This window comes from Pleurodeles waltl, chromosome 6 (assembly GCF_031143425.1).
Source record: "Pleurodeles waltl isolate 20211129_DDA chromosome 6, aPleWal1.hap1.20221129, whole genome shotgun sequence".
Classification (NCBI taxonomy): Eukaryota; Metazoa; Chordata; class Amphibia; order Caudata; family Salamandridae; genus Pleurodeles; species Pleurodeles waltl.
In genome coordinates this window covers 210436472-210458933 of record NC_090445.1, presented here as the reverse complement: position 1 = coordinate 210458933, position 22462 = coordinate 210436472, and the positions used below count along the sequence as shown (strand labels likewise).

Sequence of the window (22462 nt, the reverse complement as noted above, 5' to 3'; positions counted from 1 at the left end):
GCAGAGGTAGTAACTTCATGTCTGCATACCTCAAGGCCATGTGGAATGAATGTGGAGTGACTTATACGTTCACTATCCCATATCACCCACAAGGAAATGGTTTAGTTGAGAGGTTCAACAAAACCATGGAAAACATGATTGCAGATCTCTCTGAAAAACTCAAAAAGAGATGGGATATCTTGTTACCTTGCCTGCTTTTCGCCTACAGAGAAGTGTCACCGAAGGGAGTAGGTTTTTCTGCCTTTGAACTTCGGTTTAGTCATCCTGTAAGGGGATCACTGTGTCTAGTGAGGGAAGTCTGGGCAAGACCTCTTAAATACCCCAGACAAGATATTTTGGACTATGTACTTGGCCTACATTCAAGTATGGTTGAGTGTATGGCAAAAGCATCCAAAAACCTCGAGACTAGTCAAGACCTCCAGAAGCACTGGTATGACCAAAAGGCTGCCATGATGGAGTTCCAACCAGGCCAGAAGGCGTGGGTATTTGAGCCTGTTGCTCCTATGGCACTTCAGGAGAAATGAAACCACCCTTACCCTACCCTTGAAAAGAAGGGTGAGGTCACCTATCTGGTTGACCTAGGCACTCCGAAGAACCCTCACAGGGTGATCCAAGTGAACCGTCTAAAGCTCTTCTATGACCGAGCCAATGTGGCCATGCTGATGGTCACTGATGAGGATCAGGAAGAAGAAAGTGAGTCTCTCCCTGACCTCCACTCCCACAGCCCCAAATATGGGTCGGGTGATGGAGTGGTCTTTTCAGACACTCTCAGTGCCCAGCAGCAAGCAGACTACAGGCACGCCCTACAGCAGTATGCTGAGCTCTTTTCCCTCACCCCTGGTTAGACTAACTGGTGTGCCCATGATGTGGACACTGGGGACCATATGCCTGTCAAAAGCAAAATATACAGACAGTCTGACCACATGAAGGATAGCATCAGAGCTGAAGTCAGCAAGATACTGGATTTGGGGGTAATTGAGCCCTCTGATAGTCCCTGGGCCAACCCATTGATCATAGGGCAGTATACCAGAGCTGAGGTTTTGTGTGGACTATAGAGGTCTTAATGCTGTCACTAAGACAGATGCATACCCTATTTCAAGAGCAGATGAACTGATTGGTTAGGAGCAGCAATGTTTCTCAGTAATGGCATCAGGGTACTGGCAGATTGGCCTGACCGCTGGAGCAAAAGAAAGATCAGCATTCTCGACCCCAGATGGACATTACCAGTTCACTGTTAGGACATTTGGTCTAAGGAAGGCCCTTGCCACCTTCCAAAGGTTGGTGAATAAAGTCCTTGCTGGGTTGGAAGCCTTTAGTGTGATATGTCTTGATGATATTGCTGTCTTTATCTCCCCTTGGCAGGACCACCTGGTCCACCTTGACAAGGTCCTTGATGCTCTGAAAAGTGTAGGCCTCACTTTCAAGACAAACAAGTGCCAAATAGAGCAGGGCACGGTTGTATACTAGGGGCACCTGGTAGGTGGAGCCCAAGTTCAACCACCACAACCATACAATTCTGGACTGGAAAGCACCAGCCACCCAGGCCCAAGTCAGGGCCTTCCTTGGGTTGACTAGGTACCACAGGAAGTTTGTAAAGGGGTGTTGTACCATTGTGGCACCCCTCACAGAATTACCCTGTAAAATGATGCCAAAGAAAGTAAACTGGTCAGTAAGCTGTCAGAAGGCTTTTGACATTCTGAAGGAAGCAATGTGGTCAGCTCCCACTCTAAAAGCTCCAGATTATTATCAGCAGTTCATAGTGCAGACAGATCCCTCTGAACATGGGATAGACGCAGTCCTATCCCAGACCAGTGATGATGGCGGCCTTGACCAACCTGTTGCTTTCATTCACAATAATTTACTCCCCAGAGAGCATTGCTGGAGTGTCATTGAGAGGGAAGCCTTTGCTGTGGTATGGTCCCCGACGAAGTTGAGACCATACCTGTTTGGTTTTCACTTCCTTGTTCAAACTGACCACAGGAACTCTCAGATGCCTGATGCAGATGGAAGGTGAAAACCCCAAACTGTTGAGGTGGGCCATCTCTCTTCAGGGAATTGACTATACAGTGGAACACTGACCTGGGACTGACCACGCTAGTGCAGATGGCCTTTCCAGGTTCCTCCACTTAGACAACAAAGACTCTCTTGGGAAAGGTTTGTCTCATTATCTTTCATTTAGGAGGCTTGGGGGGGCAGGTTGTGTAGGAAAGTGCCCCTTTTGACATGGTAATCCCTGGTACATGATGCGATTTTGACTGAAAGTGCACTGGGTTCCTGCTAACCAGGTCCCCAGTGCTGGATCTCTTTCCCTTAAACTGTGCAGTTGTTCCCCAATTGCCAGTACCTTTGGTCTCCCTGTAAGTATCTAGTAAATGGTATCATTGGTACCTACTGCATGGGTACCAAAGAGGGTTTCCAAGGGCTGCAGCATGTCTTGTACCACCCTCAGGGACCCCTAACCTAACACATGCAGACTGCCACATGCAGACTCTGTGTCTTGTTGCAGCTAAAAGTGAAAACACTACATGGCACACATCCTATGTGTCATGTCCCCTAACACTGCATGCAATATATGTACGTCACCCTACAGCAGGGATTTACAGCGCTAAGATATGGTGCATCATATTACATGTGAGGACATATCTGCAAGAGCAGCTATGCCCTTGCCTTGTCTTTGTCGATTCTTAGACATAGTGAGTAAACAGGGAAGCCATTTTAAGTACATGTGTTGGACACTGGTCATTACAAGTTCCCCAGCTACATGATGTTTTCACTGAAAATAGGGATGTTTGGTATCAAACATCTCCTCTTAATAAACCCTCACTGATACCATTGATGGATGTTTTAATACATGCGCCCAGAGGGCACCTTAGAGGTGCCCCCTGAAAATCTACCAACTACCAGTGTGGGGACTAACTAGTTTTTACCAGGTTTTAGATAAGATTCTAGCCCTCTAGGGTGAGAGGATTTGCTCTTGGGCGGCCAGAAACAAAGCCTGCTCTGAGCAAGGTGTTTACACACTCCACCCAAAAGGATGTCCTGCAAATTTGCCTTCCAAGGCGGGGGGCTTCAAAGAAGCCCACCACCCTTGGCATGCAGAGATGCCTTCACTCAAAGTCAAGATGCCTCACACCTCAGGGTACAATTGGCACCGGGACAGGTGGAAAATTTAGTATTTAGAGAGGTGTGTCCACCCCTCAGGTCAGTGCCACATCTGAGGTGAGCTGCCTGATGTGGACACCACATTTAGAAATCTTCCATCTTGGTTTTGGCAGAAGTAGGAACTCTGGAACAAGGTTATGCCACTTCCCACAGGAAGTGGTCATATAGAGCGTGTAGTGATCCTAGGGGTAAGTAACACATTGGCTACTACTCTACGCTCCCTTAAATGCCCCTAAATTTAGGATTTAGGGGAGCCTCTGGCACCAGGAAATCAGATTCCTGCTGACCTATGAAGAAGGTCTCTCAAGGGCAGCAAGCGTAAAGACTGAGGAAGAAGCACCTGACTTGGCCTCAGCCTTGCCAGCATCTCTGCTGTTACTGCTGATTTGCTCCAAAATCAACCTGTCCTGCAAGCTGCTGTGCCGCAAAAACCCTGCGAGGACTTTCTGCCTTCATTAAAGACCCAGGAACTCCCATGGAGCAGCAGAGTTTCTTCCCTGCATCTTGCAGGCACCCCAAGAAGAACTGAGAGCACTCTGGACCACTGCAAACCCAACACCTGAAAACACCACTGCACCTGTGCCCCCAGCCTGAGTTGAAGTGGACCAATGGTGCCAAATGGTCCCCCTGCCCCCCACAGTCAAAGCCCACCTTGGACTTGCCCACTGTGGACTCACCAGTGCCGCTTGCAGCCTCTGCACGAAGGCCCCCTCAACCGCGAGTGCTCCAGTGGAGGAAACCCAACTCCTCAAAGCACCTCTGCATCCTTCGCCCTGGCCTATGGAGAAGAGGACCTAAGGTGCCTCCAAGCAGCTCAAGACTTAAACACACCTGTTGGTTCCCCCTCAACTGGACTCTTTGTCCAAACCTTCAGCCCCTTTGCAACCGTACCGATCCCGTGTGACTAACATTGGACACCCGACGCCATACGACACCTCTGCACCCAGCCGCATCAGTGCCGCCCGGTGTGACCGGTTTGTGTGGTCCTGACCCTTGTCCGGTACTCACCTTAAGTTTAGGAGATTGGTCCAGTAAGTCGCTGTACTGTACTTGTTTGCTGTATTTGTTTTTTCTTCCCTAGTATAACGTGGCAGCTTCCAAAAATTGCACTGTTGACTTTTCAAAACTGTAAAGATTTCTCTTTAAAAACGTGCTTACCTGAGCATATTGATTCTGGTACCAAAACCTACATAAATATACTGGTTATTTTTTTATAACTGGTGTGGATCTCCCTCTTGAGTGAGTTGTGTGTCTCCTTTATTGACTGTGTGTCTATTTGCAGATGTCTCACACTCCTCTCTGATAAGGCTAAGGCAGTTTGACCACATTACTCCCTAAAAGAGCACCTTGGGATTGCTAGAGAAAGCCCCTGTTCACTAGGAAGGGAACCCCTAGACTCTTTGTACGGGAGATCTCATTTTGATATACCATATAAAGAGCCAGCTTCCTACAGTATGGTTATGGTGCCTGAGGTCAGAGCATGATTCCAGGGCCTGCGATGATTGAGCTCAGATTAATCCGAAGGCTATATGGGACCGCAAGGCAAAGTTGTAGTTCGCTAAACATTGAATACTCCAAACGGTGATCGTTTGAAAGGAAGGTCCATTTCTGCTCCCAAGGTTGTTTCTGCTGCAGTCTTCAAGCAAGTCGAAGAAGAAGCACAAAAACTCCAGTTGGGAATCTGCCCCTTACTGCCACTCTCAAAATCCAGAGATGGTGTCAAGATAACACCTCATCTGGCTCCTTATCTCCATCACTGCAGATTCTGAGTCTGGTGCTGATGCACCCCAAATTTCCTGGCCTGTCTGCAGTGTTGCAGCAATTACAGACCTAAAAGGGAGGCTGTGCTGGGCACTTGACTGGTTCCCTCTGGCGTGCCTTTGAGCCCCAAGGATCCACAGGGGCCTCCAGTTGGTCTTCTGCCTGTGGGTACTCCCTAGCTGTCCCTTGAGCCCACCTTGGGTTCAGTACTGACTCTGGTGCCTGCTTCAGTTCCAGGACACTACCTTCTACGCTTCTTCTCTTTGTATAGAAGCCAGTGCTTACACTGCAACGGATGCGTTCGTCTCCCACCGGAGGGCCAGAACAGGCAGTCCTTCTGATTCTGACACTTTGCTTTTACCACACAGTAGGGCCCAATCTTTGCACAGCCTTTTCGACACTAACTCAAACAATGACAGTTTTGATTCAGGGAATGATTAATTTCCCCAGTATGATGAGTAAAACTAGTATGCAGAACTTAAAGATGCCAGCAGCTTGGCTACATATCCTGGTGCTGGCCTTCTATCTCTTTCTGGTTCTGCTACTGAGGAAAGTGCCTCCTTCGCCAACTGTATGCGAAGGTCAGCAGAAGTATTAGACTTCCAACTATGGAAGTGAGGATTCATTTTCTGGAAAAGTTACCCCAACCTGGTGAAACCCCTACAGCACCTCTGTTGCCATTTAATGAGGCCCTCGCAGATCCCTTTTTGAACACTTATGCAAAAATGTGTTCAGCACCCCCAGTAAATAGGCTCCATATCACTAGGTGACCCAGCCTTTCTTACCCAACATCCTACACCAGAGAGCTTGTTGGTACTAGCATCCACTAGTAAAGTTAATCCCGACGCCTTTCCTACCCTCCACCTGATTATGAGTCAAAGAGAATAGAAACATTTGGCAAATACATTTTTCCTCCATGACCATTGTTATGCACTCGGTAAACAGTAGCTATCTTCTAGGCAGCTGCTTGCATGCTCTGAGCCATGGGAGCCCAATTGTTACTGACATCTGCAGCTGCAAAACCATTTGTGCCATCCTGTCAGGAAGGATCTGATAATTCCTGCAGAAGTTGGAAGCCATCACTTCAGACAAGTGGGCTCTCCAAATTGTACATTAGGGCTACACCCTTCTATTTTTGCCATCCCACCACCTCTCCGACTGGGGGCGGCTGACAGAGGACCAGCCAACTGTCTTGCAGCGGGAAGTGCTGGCCTTTTTTACCAAAAGGGCCATAAAGAGGACTGTGACCTTAGAATTAGGTGTTACTTCCTTGTGTCTACGAATGACTGAGGCCATCATCCTATTATAGATCTTTGTCCCTTTTCTCAAAACCTTCCTGCAGAAGGACAAATTCAGCATACATATTAGTCTAGGTCCTGTCTTCCCGTGACGCAGGAAACTCTATGGTGGCATTTCACAGTGGACCAGGACCGTTTCAGTGCTCCTTTCTGGCCTCACCAGTGCCCCTTAAATGTTAATGAAAGTGCTGACGGTGGTCGCAGCACACCTTTTCACAGAAGCAAGTGGTACCAGTCTTCCACTGTCCCAACAAAAGACTGCTGAAGGTGGGCTCTCCCCAGGCATTTGTCAACCACCTCTGGACAAAGACAAACCTCCTAACAAAGTTGAGATTCACTATCAGCTTGTCAAAGTCAGGGGAAACTGCGAAAGATCTGCATTGGTGGCTACTGGACCACAGTTGGGTGAGTGGCAGACTCTTCTCTCTGCCCCCTAAATTTGACAGAGGTGACATAATATGCATTGCTTCTGGGTTGGGGAGGCAGTTTGGAAAAGGTGGAGATCTGAAGACTCTGTTATTCGGTGGTGACTCAACCCACATCAGTTTGTTGGAGCTGAGGGATGTTAACTTGGTGCTGAATGCCTTCCTGCTTTCCATCAGAGGAAGATCTGTGGAGGTGCTCATGGACAACACCACTGCCATGTGGTATTGCAGTAAGCAGGGTGGGTGGGTTCTTGGGCCCTGTGTCAGAAGGGTCTGTCTCTCCGTAAGTGTCTGGATTGTCAAGGAATTTCATGGGTGGTACACCACCTGAGGGGACCTTATAAAGACAAACTCTGTCGCCAATGCTTAGTGTGCCACGAATGGCGGTTTCACTGAACTTCTCTGATGTTATACCACCTGACAGGATCTTTAAACACCAGGGTAGACAAGCTCAGCCACCAATGCTTAGCAGATCACAAATGGCAGTTGCACCTGGGGATGGTGCAGAGCATATTCCATCAATGGGCAGACCCCCAGCTTAAACTTGTTGCCACTATCAAGAACGTGCAGTGTCAGCACTTTGGCACATTGAAGTTTTCAAGGAATTGCTCTCGGAGACGTCTTCAGTGTAGAATGGAACTCAGGACTCCTGGATACCTTCCTGTCCTGGGTCCCCAGCCCTGGGCCCAATTCATACTAGTGGCACTGGATTGGGGACCAGAGAGTGTGCTTCCCGGAACTCTGGTCATGAACATCTGTCCTCCAATCAAGTAGCCACTTCAGGAGGATCTTCTGTTGCAGTCGCAGGGCACAGTACTTCACCCAGGCCGCTACAGTTTGCATCTCCATGCTTGGAGATTGAATGGTGGCAGTTGACCTCTTCGGAATTTCTTCCTACGGTCATCTTAGTGGCAAGGCGTTCCCCCCCCCCCCATTGAAGTTCATGTAAACCAGTCTTTGGGATAAATTTGATTTGTGACCTGGCGCGTCACCCGACAAATTCACCTACTACAAGTTAAGTTGTCCCAAGTTTTGTTGTTTGTTTTGTCCTTGGCCCAACAAGGACTTGCCTTGGACATTGTGTCAAAACTATTTTAAAGCTCTTTCAGATTTATTTTTTTCTGATTTTTTTTTGTTCAGTTGCCTGATGAGCCTTTTTTATTTAAGTGATGTTGTGATTACATTTTTTAATGGTTTGCAACACTTATTCCCACCAACACCCTTTGTGATGACATAGTGTGACTTAAACTTAGTTCTCCCTTTTAAATGTTCACCCCTTTTGAGCCACTGGCCAGTTGTCCATTAAGACTTCTGATGTTTAAAACGGTCTTTCTCATTATTTTAACATAGTTGAGGTATGTGAGCGAGCTTCAGGCTCTCACTTCCAACCCACCTCATACTGCATTCTTCCCAGATAAGTTGGTGTTGAGGACACAAGCTTCCTATCTGCTGAAAGTGGTCACTACATTTAATGTCAGGCAAGCTTTCACCCTCCTGGCATTCTTTGCCCCACCTCAGCCCTCTAAAGAGAAAGAGAGACTTAATCATTTGGACCCCAAGAGAAAACTACACTTTTATATTGATTGCAAAAAAGACCATTGGGTGGACAATCAATTCTTCGTGGGTTTCTCCTGGGCAAAGAAGAGGAAGGCAGTTTCAAAAGTGGGCCATCTCCCGATTGATTGATCCATCTCTTCATAAAGATATACTATGCACTGGCTTGCAGGCTTGTTCCACTAGAGCAAAGGCAACTAAAATGTGTTAGCATGCAGAGTACCTGTCCTAGACATTTTTCAGGGGGCTATGTGGGCTCCAGTACAAATGTTCACAAAGCAGTACTGCCTTAATACTCTGGTCTGTTGACCGGGATATTTTGCCTCCTCTCTCTTATTGTCAGTTCACAGTTCTTTTTGGTTTTAGTTCACAGTCAGTCCACAGACCAATAGACACAGTACAAGTTGAGGAATCTGCATCAGTTGCAAGTATCTAGCAAAACTAACATGGCTTTTCTTTTCCTTAAATTCCTTTATGCAGTATCACTTCATGGATAGTTAATGTTACCATATTTTGTTCTGGACTGCAATAAAGTGCAAGAAAATCTTTACCTCCAAGTGCCTTTCATTTTCAGGTTGGTGCTGGTATGGGAATAGGTTACAATGTGAATGTAGCCTGGACCGGTGGAGTGGACCCTCCGATTGGAGATGTTGAATATCTGACTGCATTCAGGTAGGTGTAAGGCAAATGGACAAGTAGCATAGAGGAGAAGGAATGTGGGCAGGATTTCTTTCCCCCTAGGTTATACCCCAACACTGCCTGAGACTCAAAAAAAATTAAATGTTGCATATTTAAGAGTGACTTGTGTGTATCTTTGAATGCTGGCTTTAGAACTTGCAGCAGACATCAGCCCATAATATACTGTGATACTGCCTTGTGGCCAATTATTCAGTTGTTGTGATAGAGCAATCAGCCTTGATGAAGTTTGTTGATGTAACCTTCAGTCCTAGTTTACGCTAACTGGAACGTTCTAGATGTATTAGTAGTGCTCACCTTTGTGTATATCAATGAGGTTTTTATCTGGCTGTCAGTAATGAAACAACGGCCAGTGAGTAAGTGCTTGTTAGAAGGTTGCCTGGTTGAAATGGTGCCCGTGGACAGTATTTGAATTCCATTAGTGTGCAAGAGAACACAACAATGCAGAATGCTTAGGGTTTTGGAAACCTGGTACAGTATAGTTTGTTCAAGTAGTAAATCAGGACAGGGGTAATTCTTGAGTACTAATGCAGTATACCTTGTTTCTGCTAGTGCACCTGGATATATAAGCACAGACACTTAGTTGGGACAGTTTCCAGGGGCTAGGTCTGAACTGTGAATGTATTCAGTTACAGTCTGTTTTATGGTCTTTCAGAATAACGTACTTTTGGTAAACGTGGCAGTGGACCTACGTTTTGTCTCAACCATAGTTCAGTTCCATTGGCTGAAAGGTATCTTGTGGCTATGTTCCCAGCAGCACTACTTTCAGTTAGTGCAGTTGGGGATGAGCACACACTACATTATGCGCTGACACAGCTGGCACGTCAAGTATACACATCAGACTGATAACACATCAGGATCCAGGTACAGTCTCTTCTGACACAATATTCCATGGTGGAGTTATTTTAAATTGATGTTCTTCTATTGCTGTACTTTTGATCCTTTGGACTTTGTTTCCTTTGGACTTTGGATAACTATTGTAGTATTGTGTGAAGTTATTTTTTGTGACGGGGAAAGAAGGTGACAACCCAAAGTAATGGGCATCTATCATAACATTTAAAAGAATAAGGAGACAGTATGCATTTGGACAAAGTGTCAATGCTGCCTGCAGCATCACAGAGAAGCAATACAGCAAAGGCAAGCTGGATCTCCTTTGAGTCAAGGAAAAAGCGCATCTGTTTTCCATTTCAAAGAGAGGAAGTAGAAAGGGGACTTGAAATAGCCCACCAGGTGTCAGAAAGACAAACACACACTGGGTGTTAGAAGGAATGAGATTTTACTTTGGGGTGCTTGAATGATTCTGGACAGGGAGACAATGAGGGGAGCTAGAGGGGGTACCACTGCTTTTCTTGCCCATAAAGTAGCAAAGGCATGATAGTTTCCCTCATAAAATGTTTCACTATGATGTTATTTGTTAGACAACCCACAAAGTATTTCTGTTGTAAATACCTGTGTTATATTTTAATGTATATGATTAAATCAGTGTCTCCCTCCTTTCTCTCCTTCTTCCTTGTATCTACTTTTCCAGGACTGTGGTGATTCCAATAGCCAACGAGTTCTCACCAGATGTTGTGCTAGTCTCTGCTGGATTTGATGCTGTTGAAGGTCACCAGTCTCCTCTGGGTGGATATTCTGTTACAGCAAAATGTAAGTGCACATTCTAGATTCGTGGAAGTAGTTGTCGCTGTTGCAAAGTTGTGAAGAATACTGGAGTTTACGCAGTTCAGTTTCAGTGTTTTATCTGCAGCATAAGAATATTCACACATTAATATGCTTGTGAGTTATTCTACTTAACTAGGAGGATTGGGGAATACTTTATTCCACACAGTATTTATAACAGCTGTCTGCCCTAGCAGCCAAGAATATAATCTCATAGACGTGCTTAAACTATAGGCCCCCAAGTCATTAGCATCACATTTTCAATAAACAGCAGTTTGAGACCTTAGACTTATCGAGATGCTTGTCTGAGTTTGCAGTGTTAACTAAAATCTTGGACTGGCTAAAACTGACAATTTTATCGCATTTAAATCCCTGAGCCTTCTCTATCTCCTCACTATTCTCTTTAAGGGAGCTGCAAAACCTGCTAAAGGAAGGGCTCTTATTAATATTGTAAACTAATAGCTCTGCTGTTTTTTTTTTTTTTCCCTGGTCCGTTGGTTGGCTCCTTCAGTTATTTTGTCAAGTTCTTTATTAAAACCTTGCCCCTGGCAGTAGGGTTTGCCTCACTCAAGATGGGACAGCCAGTCTAATGGTAGAGACAAGATGACACATTTAGAGGATTATTACCCTGCATATATTTACTCCTTGTTATTGATCTATTTACTGTCAGTTCTGTCAATTGTCTGTCGAGAAAGAAGTGCCCAGGAGATTGTCCTCTTCAGTATGGTCCACGTTATTAGCATGTGGCCTTTTGGGCAACTTATGTGCAAACTCTGCAGGGGCAGAAAACATCTTGTAATCCTGCACTATCAAGTTGTCTAGAAGGTGCTTTATTGGTTTCAAAATTAAGTGAATACTTTATTTACTACCTGCACTTTCGGTCTCTTTAGAACCCAAAATGTTCAATGCCCAACTGTTACTCATTTCCACTAGAGAAAATGAAAATAAACTTTGACTTTATGCTCCACACGTAGGACCATGACAAGCTGCGATATGTTTGTCCTACACATCCTAACAGCCTGAAGAATGTGAGTTCTCTTTTTAGCTTTTTCTTAACAACTTGGTAGTGTAGGAAAGACAGCCTGGATTGACAACATATGCCTTTTCTCATACCAAAACAATGCCATTAATATCCCCTTTTAATCACCCATTGATCACTGTCTAACTCTTTCAAAATGTCTGAAAAGAATGCGTCTGCCTAGTTCTGGATCTCCGAATGATTACTCTCTCTGCCTGAAACACCTCAGATGAAGCATGACCAAGAATCCTAAACACATAATAAAAATGGCAACCGTAGAAAACAAGTACAAGTTTGGAGGATCATAAGGTTTTTTCCCTTAGAATAATTGTGATTCCCTACTAGCGTTTTTGGAGAGTACAGGTGCCTCTGATTTGCAGTGCCTGCAGTTGTGATTGAAATAACGAGGAGCACATTTTAAATCTGTTATACCAGTATTCAAATGCCAACATCACATTTTGTTTGTGTTAGGTTGACTCTTGTGCAAAGATACATAAAGTGATGAAAAAAAGTCTATTTGCCATGCAGTGCATTATTACATTGATGAATGATGTGTATACTGTTAAGTAACTTTTTTTATTTTGTGTTATGTGAATACCAAACAGGACATGTAAAAATGACACCATCTGCTGATGTTATTCCAGGATAACCATTGTACTATTACTCACTGGCTCTTACCCATTGTGAACCTACAGAATAGACTGTATACTACTTTTTTAGCGGTTTACTATAAACCTTTGGTGTACAGGTCCCACTTATACTCATGCGTACATCATCTGTACTACACCTGTCCCTAGGATACATGCATATACTTACCATTTCCCCTTCTTCTGCTTGTCGGTTTAGAACCTGATTCTCCCACACCAAGCCAATCAGGTCACTGGCAGTTTAGAGCAGCAGACCTATATGACCTCTGCATCGCATGGCTATGAAACAGTTGTCTATTGCTCTCTTTGGTACCATCAGTATGAGTTCACCAAACAAAGAGTCTGGCATTCATATAAAGGAAGATCCCAAAAGGAATGTTAGGTTTCATCAATGAGTGAATAAGTCGGGAGGTAAGTTCAAGATCTCTGAGATTTCTACCAAGTACTATTTTTGCCAGTGATAAGACCTCACCAATCCTCCTTCCATGTGGAGTTCAGACACTCACTGGAATGATGTGTGTGATGCCAGTAATTCCCGGGAAGGTCAAAGTTCATCACTAGTAACTGGTGCCTTATTTCAGCTGCACCCTCTTTCCATTTTCTAGGAAAAGGGTGTGAAACGACCAGAAGCAGAGGATCCCCGGGGGCAATGTTGCTTATTCCAGAGACTTTATTGTAATGCCCAGCTGCTTGCCTAGGACTCGGGCTTAAAGTAACCATTGTGCTAAAATGGTGATTATCTGTCCTCCTGCCCATGCATGCCTACTGCATCAAGTGATTGAATCCATCTTCTTTGCAGACTCTTACATTCTTCAGTGCTGCTCTAGAAATGATACTGTTTCGTGCCTTTCCCACGAAACAAATAGGCCTGGACATTCAGGCTATGACCCTGATGCTTCAGCCTCAGCCCTGGATCTCAGTGTGGATGACTCTGAGGCTCCTGGAATTATTGGCCTCCTACATCCTGTTGGTTAAACATATCAGGTGGCACTCTGCAGTGGGACCCCAAATCCCACTGGGGATGCATTTTTGGCCTGATCTCCCTACCGGGACCACAAGAACTATAACCCCTTGCCCAGAGAGGAGGGGCCTCAAGGAGAGCGCTATTTAGCTTGCATGAGCCTCCCACACGCAGGACGCATTTTAGACCTGATTTCACTGCTAGGTCCACAAGAACCATAACTACTTGCCCCCGATAGAAGGAACGGTGGTGGGGAAGCTCTGTTTAGCATGTGTCGGCCTCCCATATGCGGTACATACACGGGACACCCACATGCGCAGCTGGGTCCTTCTACGCTTGTCTGTGGCTAATCTAGGATGGTCTGTGCCATCCCTACTGGCCCCTCATTTTCATGTCTTTTCTTGCTGAGTCTGTCTGGCATTGGAAGGCCACCTCACCATGGGAAAGAGGAAATCTGTTACACACTCCACTATCTTCTGAGGACCATCCTTTAACCACCACTATAACCAGATTTCTTGCAAATGTTGTGGGTGCCCTTAACACAGAGATTGAAAGTGTGGAAGAAAGGCCAGGGATAACTAGGAAAGTACATTAAAGGGGCCCAGACTTGTACTACTATGGGCCCTATCTCCCCACGTCATGTCTTAAGCAAAGACTCACTAAGAGAGATCTTCTTTAACCCATATGTTTATAATGGGGACTTTGCAATTAATACTTGCAACATTCTTATTGATAGTACCAAGACTATGGAATCTCCCTCACTTAAGAAAACAAGCATTTTCAGTGCAACGGGTCTCGCATTTGCTCGAGTTAGAGCTATTAGCGTTTAAAAAAAAATAAAAACGCAGCGAGATCGCACTATGTAAAATGCAGCGCGATTGCGCTGTGTGGAAAATAAACAGATAAAGTAGTCCGGAACCGAGTCTGAAAACATCGAGCCTCGTATGTTTTTAGTAGTTTACTGGTGCTGTGTAGGTGGGAAAAACACCAGAAAAGGCATGACGTATGCATGCCTTTCACAAATGAAAGAAAGCTAATTTTAAAAGGCAAGCCCATGAACCAATGTAAGTGACTGACGTGACATGGCGTGGTTTGAAGCCCAAAGAGAGATTACAGAATGGACAGAGCGATTTGCGCTCCCCCATAAAAAGCACTAGCCGGTTGGTTAGTTCACAAAGTAGAGAGCCACCAGAAACCTCTTAAGTATCATCCTTACCCAACACTAATGTAGCCCTTCCATGTAGGAGTAGTAGAGAAGAAGCTTTTGCAACAAATGTCACAAATTTGAGCTATGATGAAGAATCAACGCAACCTGTTCCCATCAAGGCGGTTGAGGAAATCCAGGCCAAAATCCTTGATCCTGTTCTTGATGTACTTAAGAACATAGGTTCCTCACTAAAGTTATTAATTGATCAAGGGACTCACAAGACTGAGTACGGAGGCCTGGCAGCCCCGGGCACCTTATGTAATATTGACAAGCCCAGACCAGGGCTTAGCTCTGCTGGGAATTACGCAAGTAAGGGGAACAATTGCCCACTGCTAAATGTAATTACTAAATCTGCAGGTGTTAACCTGTCTTCCAGTGATTCTCCTTCTATACAGAGCTCCGCTGTACACTCTTGACATCTGGGGACAGTTCCCTGTTCATGTGTACCAGGCAGAAAAGGGACAAGATCAGCTGTTCATATTAGGGAGTGCTGGGTCCCCTGGTCATACAATAAGGTTTTGAAGCTACCAACAGAAGCCACTTCTCTTGTGATGGTGCTCAAGAATGTCCCCATGCTACATAATAATCAAGCTCAGGATGATATCCTATTGAAGAATAAAGCTGTAAACTGATTGGGCAGAACATTGGCATCCTTCAGCTGCGATATTTTATTTAATAACATTGTCAATGTGCAAAAAGTCAGTTGGGTGGGAAGCAGTCCCAGAAGGGAAGCTGGGGGCTGTGTGGTAATCTACTATAGGGATGCACAGATGGTTTATTCCCTTCTAAGTAGGCTATCCTAGAGAAACATTACTCACAGTAACATCAAGGCAGGCCTCCTGGGCTATTTTTACAAGCCACTTAACATTGTGCCCCCCAGACCCATCTTGTATCTAGCTTCTATGGCTAATCCGTTCACTATCCCGACCCACAATCACTTTACTCCTCTTGAGCAGGTAGATTGATTCTATGGTATAATGCTCTTGATGGGTATAAGATCTAATCCAAATCAAGCTATGTGACAGCAGTCTTAGTTAGGAAATGAGGGGCAGTTGCTTGTAAGCAGGGTTTACCTACTCCCTAGGCAGACAGGTAGGGAGGCAGCCCCACCATTGTCTCCTCATCATGATGCAGGTCTCCCCTTCCCCATTATCAAGGAGATGAGTGACTCTATTAATTAACTTTATTGTACCTGTCGACTTGTCAACACAAGCTGGGACTTCAGCAAACGTTACCCCACAGAACATAGCACTGGTGCCAGACTTTGACTGTCTATTTTGAAATATGTCTGGTCTTTCCAACAAATTGAACAAAACTGATTGGAATGATCTGTCTAAAAGAGACATGTGCATGTAAGATGGTACATATGGATGGGTTTGTTTCAGTATCAATGCCAGCCACCTATTCTAGACTGGGTAGTTTAATTCTGATTTTATGGTAATCTGGAGTGGAGGATTTTAAGTGTAGGCTTTGCCCAGTTTCCAAAACCTCTGCCTGTGGTGTGCTGGAATGTGACCACGAGGATTATTCCCACTTTGAGCATAACCCCTGCCTTAGATATCACTGTTCTCTCAACCAGCAAACAAATTACGTTTACTGGCAAAGTAAGTTTAATTGATTTTATTGTCTTTTCAGAGAAGTATAGACATAAGGTCTCTAACTTGTCGATATTAGATAATTTCCTAAGTGATCTCAACCCTATGGCTTTCTCTCTGTTGGCAACGTTCAATCTTCTGCTGCGTATACCATTCTACCAGTTGAGGCCTATCCTAATAAGGGTTTCCTCCGCAAATAGATAATGGTGGATTCCAAGCACCTGTTACCTGAATTTGCAGCCAAAAAGGGGGAACAGTTGATGGTATGCCTAGAATTTGAAATGGACCCCTCTTGTATCCTGGGGGTGTATAATGAGATTTATAATACTGTAACTGAACTGCTAATGTTTGTGAAAACCATAGGGAGTCTTCCACCCAGAAGTGGTTCAATGGCACCTGCTGGTAGGTGCATAGAAATTGTATTCTTGCTCTTAAGCAGGCAACTAGGGATGCTGGGGTAGTGAAGTTATGTAGATGGATGAGTCACTTTATGGTCCAATCTTCTGTGTGAAATATTTATTATTGTCTTAATTATTTAAGTCTTTTTATTTTTTTTTAAGTATTTGCTGTCAAGCCTTGGTTATAACTGCTATGTCATAGTAAGTACATATTGCTCGATTTCATGCTGTGCATTCTTTTATGGTTTTAAAAGCCGAAACAAAGACATGATCTGGTCTGATCCCATTGGGCGCAGATTGTCGGATTGCATCCAGTTTTCGGAGGAGACTGCAAAAGACATGAAGTGGTGGCGCCTCGATTGCGATTGAGTCAGTGGCAGATCCATCTCCTTACCCCACCCAGAGCTGACTGTGCTCACAGATGCATCGCCACAGAGTTGGGAGGCCATCCTAGTGGGGTGGAAATCTGAGGCCTTTGGTCTCAACTTCACATCAGTTTGTTAGAGTTAAAGGCGATTTGCTTGGCACTGAAGGCCTTTCTGACTTCATTGTCTTCCAGAAAATCAGTGTGAACCAGTCATTCGGGCAAATATTTTGATTGATGCAGCACCTGACAAATTGACCCATTGCAAGCCAAGTTGTCTGAAGTTTTGTTCTCTCTCTGGCCCAGCAATAACTTACTTGAACACTTTTAAAAGCTACTTATCAGCTATTTCTGCCTTTTAATTACCTGTTATGCTGAGATTTTTTTTTTAAAGGTTTTCAGAATTTATTTCCGCCAAAATACTTTGTGATGTCACAGTGAAACTTGAACATAGTCCTCACTTTTTTGATGTGCAGCGTGTTTGTGCCATTGTACAATTGTCCATTGAGGCTTCTTATGTTGGAGACAGTCTTTCTCATTGCCATAACATCGTCTAGATGCATGAGCGGGCTGCAGGCTCTTTCTGTGAACACACCTTGTACAACATCCTTTCCAGATAAGTTGGTATGAGGTCCCAACCTTCCTTTCTACCAAAAGTGGTGACTCCATTTCATGTCAGGCTGGTTATCACCCTTCTGGCATTCTTTTCTCCACCTTATCCCTCAAAGGAGGAAGAGAGACTCCATCGCTTGAACCCAAAGAGGGCACTAAGCTTTTATTGGATTTCGTAAGGGTTTCTTGAGTAAAAACAGACCATCTTTCAATGGATTGGACTCTGCATAAAGATCTGCTACACGCACACACATGCGATAAGAGGCAGCCTTCTGAAGGCTTACAGGCTCATTCCACTAGGGTCAAAACTGCTAATACTGTGTTGGCATGCTGAGTGTCTGTCCTGCACGTTTACCAGGTGGCTTCTTATGCTTCTGTAAACAAGTTCACAAAGCACTACTGCTGCGACAGTCAGATCCATTAAGAGGGGCATTTCACCTGCTTGAGTCTGCAGGACTTTTTTGGTCTGAGCCATTTCACAGACCCCCCACTTCGGGAGGTACTGCTGTGGCATCTACTCACTAGGTGAGGAATCTGTGGTTATAAGTATTCATCAGAAGAACAAGTTACTTACCTATGTTATTTCTAGTGGACATTCCTATCTAACTTCAGATTCCTCACTGACCTTCCCATCTGTGAACTGGGCTCTTTTTCTGTCTGGCAAAACCCCAGTTAACAACTCTTCATACTGGACATGACAATCTGCCAATAGGCTCTGCGCTTGAAGACCTGGACAGCTTAAGAAAGCATTGGTGGTGCATATATGCAGTTCCACTTGTCACTTCCTGAGAGGAATGATGTCTGCAGAGCTGCTCAACACCGCTTACCACAGGAGTACTGTTTTAAATGTTTCCTGATCCAGTCTGATGCCTGGAAAATATACTAAAGTTGAGGAATCTGCAGTTAGATCAGGTATCCACCAGAAAAATTATTACCAAAGGATAGGTAACTTGTTTGTCTAGAGACTCACAGGAAGATCTTCCTGCTGTGTTGTCTCCTGCTGCAAGCATACACTAACATGGTCAGCTACAGTCACTCTAACTGGTGTTATTCTATGTCTTAATTTACATAATAGCCAACACCATGAACAGGGATCTGTCCTTACATTAGCATTCATGGCTCAAAGCTTAGTCCTTAATCTGGAGACCCAGGAAAGTTGTTGACATCAATTTAGGTGCATGAAACTGAAATTATGTGGTCTTTCAACAGTGCAATAGGAGCAGTGTCACAGTCAAATCGGTGAGTGCCATCCAAGCAGTACTTCCCAGATTTTCGTGTTTTGAAGTTGGTGAAGGTTTTCCAGTTTTTGAAGGCTAGAAAGCCTTTTTGCTTTAAGAGTACTGTAGGAAAGTACCATCTTTCTTGGCATGGTTACTTCCATTTTCTGCGTGTTGTCAGTATGTTTGACTGTGTCTACTGGGTTCCTGCTAAACATGACCACAGTAGTTTTGCTCTCTCCTCTAAATTGTACCTTTTTCTTTCCACAATTGCCATACTGGTTCCCCCATGTAAGTCCCTAGTATATGGTACCTAGGTACCCAGGGCATTGGGGTTTCAGGGGATCACTATGGGCTGCAGCAGTTACTCTGCCACCCATAGGGAGCCCATGCAGAGGGTTCCACAGGCCTGCATTTGCACCCTGCAAGAAATGGGTGCATACACCTGTTTTCACTACAGGTCACTACACTGGATCACTATAAGTCACCCCTATGGCAGGCCCTCTCAGCCCAGAGGGAAGGGTGAAGGTACCTGTGTGTGAGGGCACCCCTGCACTAGCAGAGGTACCCCCACTAACTCCCGATCCATTTTCCCAGGACTTTGAAAGTGCACAACCCCATTTTACACGTGTACTGGACATAGGTCACTGCCTATGTCCAGCTACATAATGGTAACTCCGAACTTGGGCATTTTTGGTATCAAACATGTCAGAATCATACCCCAATGCTGTTGAGGACCCCCAGCATTGCTACCACCAGTCTTACAGGGTTTTCCGGGCAGCCCAGCTGCTACCACCCTTCACACAGGTTTCTGCCCTCCTGCTGCTTGATCTGATCAAGCCCAGGAAGGCAGAACAAAGGATTTCCTTTGAGAGAGGGAGGTAACACCCTCTCGCTTTGGAAATAGGTGTGACTGGCTTGGAAGGTGTAGCCTCCCCAAGCTGCTGGTTTGCTTTGAAGAGCACATTTGGTGACCACCGTGCATAAACCAGTCCACACCGGGTCAGGGACCCCCAGTCCCTGCTCTGGCGCGAAACTGGGCAATGGAAAGGGGAGTGACCAATCCCTGGCAATCACCACCCCAGTCCCTGCTCTGGCACGAAACTGGGCAATGGAAAGGGGAGTGACCAATCCCTGGCAATCACCACCCCATGGGTGGTGCACAGAGCTCCTCCAGAGGGGCCCTGGGTTCTGCCATCTTGTTTCCAAGGTTGGCATGGAACTCTGGGAGCATCTGAGTGGCCAGACAGGTGATGTCAAATCCCCCTCCTGATAGGCGCTTACCTGTTTAGGTGACCAATCCCCCTTTCAGGGCTATTTAGGGTCTCGCTCTGGGGTGGGTCCTCGGATTCGGCTTGCAAGGTTCCAGCAGGATTCCTCTGCAACCTCCACTTCGACTTCTGGCCACTGGAACCGCAACTGGATCATCCAGGAACCAACCAACGCTGCTACATCGAAGAAGACTCTTCTGCAACATTTTTTCTACGTATCCTACCAGCTTTGCAACATTTCCCCGGCCAGGCATCCTCAGAATACTGCAACTCTTCAGCCTGCACAAGAAAAAGAAGAAATCTCACTTGGAGTGCAGGAGTCACTCCGCTGCAACCCGCAGGCACCTACAACAAGCGATGACCGGCTGCTTGTATCCCCTCTCCTGCTGAGCTGTGTGGATCGTGCATCACAGGTGGTGGTCCGGAGTAGTCCTCTCTGCCAGCTGCCCTACTTTGGTGGAGGTAAGCCTTTGCCTTCCCACGCAGGACAGTACCCCGTGCACCGCATCACTTGCAGCTGCCAAGGCATGTTGCATCTCCTCCAAGGGATCTTCAGGCGATGTGTAGCTCCGGCCCCCCAGCACTCCATCCTGCAAAGCACAGTCTCATGCGTGGTTCTCCTGTGGCGTGGGATCCTCTCTTGTAGTGCAGCGTGGGCTTCTTCTGCGGCTCCTGTGTCCCAGTCCTGTGGGTGCTGCCTCTGCTCCTGTGGACTCCCTGCGACGCTGATGGTCCCCTGTGACTCCCCCTCCTGGGTTGAATCCTCCAGGGCCTTGCGGGCCCCCGGCAGCACCTCTTTTCCACTAACCGCGAGTTTGCCTTTGCCAAGGCTTTTTGGTGGAAATCCTGCACCGACACCCGTCTGCAATCTTCCTTCCAACGTGGGACTCCATCTGCATCCATTAGGAACTCTTCACTGGGTACAGGGCTGCAGTGCTGACCTGTTCTTCGTCACCGTCGACCAACTCCTACATCCACAGTTGGGTGGTTAGTAGCTCCTACTCTTCCTGGACTCCACTGTGACTCTTGGACTTGGTTCCCTCTCTCCACAAGACTTCTTGCTTCAGGAATCCACCACTGGTTTTCTTGCAGTCTTCTCTGGGTGTCTTCTATTTCTTCTTTTCCTCCTTTTGAGTGGTTTGGGGAAAATCCATTTTTTTAATCCTGTATTCCTGGTCACGGGTGGGTACGTTTACTTACTTCTGGGGTTTTCTAGTACTCCCAGCTCCCCTCTACACATTTAACTTACATAGGTGGGGGTACCTTGTTCGCATTCCATTTTTTAGTATATGGTTTGTGCTCCCTCTAGGGTCACTATCGGTTATTACCATTTGAACTGTTTTCTAACCTTTTCAATGCCTATTTCTGATTGCTAGTGTATATATTTAATTTAGTGTATTACTTACCTCCTAAGGATACCTGTCTAGTATTTTGTGTCTAGTATTTTGTGGTGACTTGTTCCAAAATAAAGTACCTTTATTTCTGTGCAACTGAGGGTTTTCTTTCAATTGTGTAAGTGCTGTGTGACTACAGTGGTATTGCATGTCTCCTAGATAAGCCTTGGCTGCTCATCCACAGCTACCTCCAAAGAGCCTGGCTTCTAGAAACTGCCTACACTTCACTAAGAGGGGATACCTGGACCTGGTATAATGTGTAACTGCCATAGGTACCAACCACACACCAGTCCAGCTTCCTACAAGTACCCTTTTCCTCAGGGAGCTGGCAGCATAAATGATCATAAGACAAAGGTGGTCACCCAGACTCAACCAGAGTCACGAAGTCCAAGTGGCATCCCAGTAGACAAGTTGTTATCCTCAATAGCATCTCAAGAGCTTCATGACACTCCAAGCTTTACATCCATTACCAATAAATGGCCCAAATAACCAAAGATGCTTGGATATTTTCATGGCTTAAGAATAGCTGTGCTCCACAGCTCACTTAGCCCATCCAGACTGCCTCTGCCTCAGTCCTTAGCATCCCAAGACCTTTGAAGGAGGCAAAAAGGCATTTCTCTCTAATAGCAAGCGAGCTGACCTTCCTTCTTGTGAAGGTAGTGTGGAATATTCATCCTTCTACTTCTCTGTTAGGAACAAGACAGGGGACTTACTGTATCTTAGACCTTTATGATCTGTTGCAATCCCTCACCTGCACAGTTTCTAAAGGCTGACTCTGGCTCCAGTGTTGACAGCTGCCAAATGCAAGCAGTGCATAATAGGTCTTCAGGATGCTTACTTTTACATAGGTCGCCCCAAGTGGGAAGGGTTTGCCCAGACATGGGTCCCGTGCTTGCTATGCCACCAGATTCAAGCCGCCTGGCTGATGGAGGGTGACACCCTGAAACCAGTCCCAGGATGCTTGTTTCTGGTCCAGGGAGGACCTGGCCTGGCAGTTCGGGCTCCACTGTTCCCATGGGGAACAGGGTCAATACTGATTTGCATATGGCTGGGTCTGAACTGGAATGGCATGGCAGGCAATAAACTGATGGATTAAACCCAGATCTGTGACTGGGCGTGAATGTTTGATTTGTTCTGCATTCCATCCATCATCTGTTGTTTTTACTTTTACATAGGTGCCATGAACAAATAAAGGACGTTTTAGAAATCATGATCAGACCGAG

General features: G+C 45.7%; 1 protein-coding gene across 9 annotated transcripts in view; it reads left to right on the top strand.

Annotated features, from left to right (window-relative positions):
• HDAC5 (histone deacetylase 5) overlaps positions 1 to 22462 on the top strand; it is a 962367-nt gene that overhangs the window by 845316 nt on the left and 94589 nt on the right. For all 9 annotated transcript variants that reach the window (XM_069237853.1, XM_069237857.1, XM_069237855.1 and 6 more), the window contains 2 exons: positions 8775 to 8872; positions 10425 to 10543. In XM_069237853.1, the coding sequence (XP_069093954.1) occupies positions 8775 to 8872; positions 10425 to 10543 (217 nt within the window). The remainder of the gene's footprint in view (positions 1 to 8774; positions 8873 to 10424; positions 10544 to 22462) is intronic.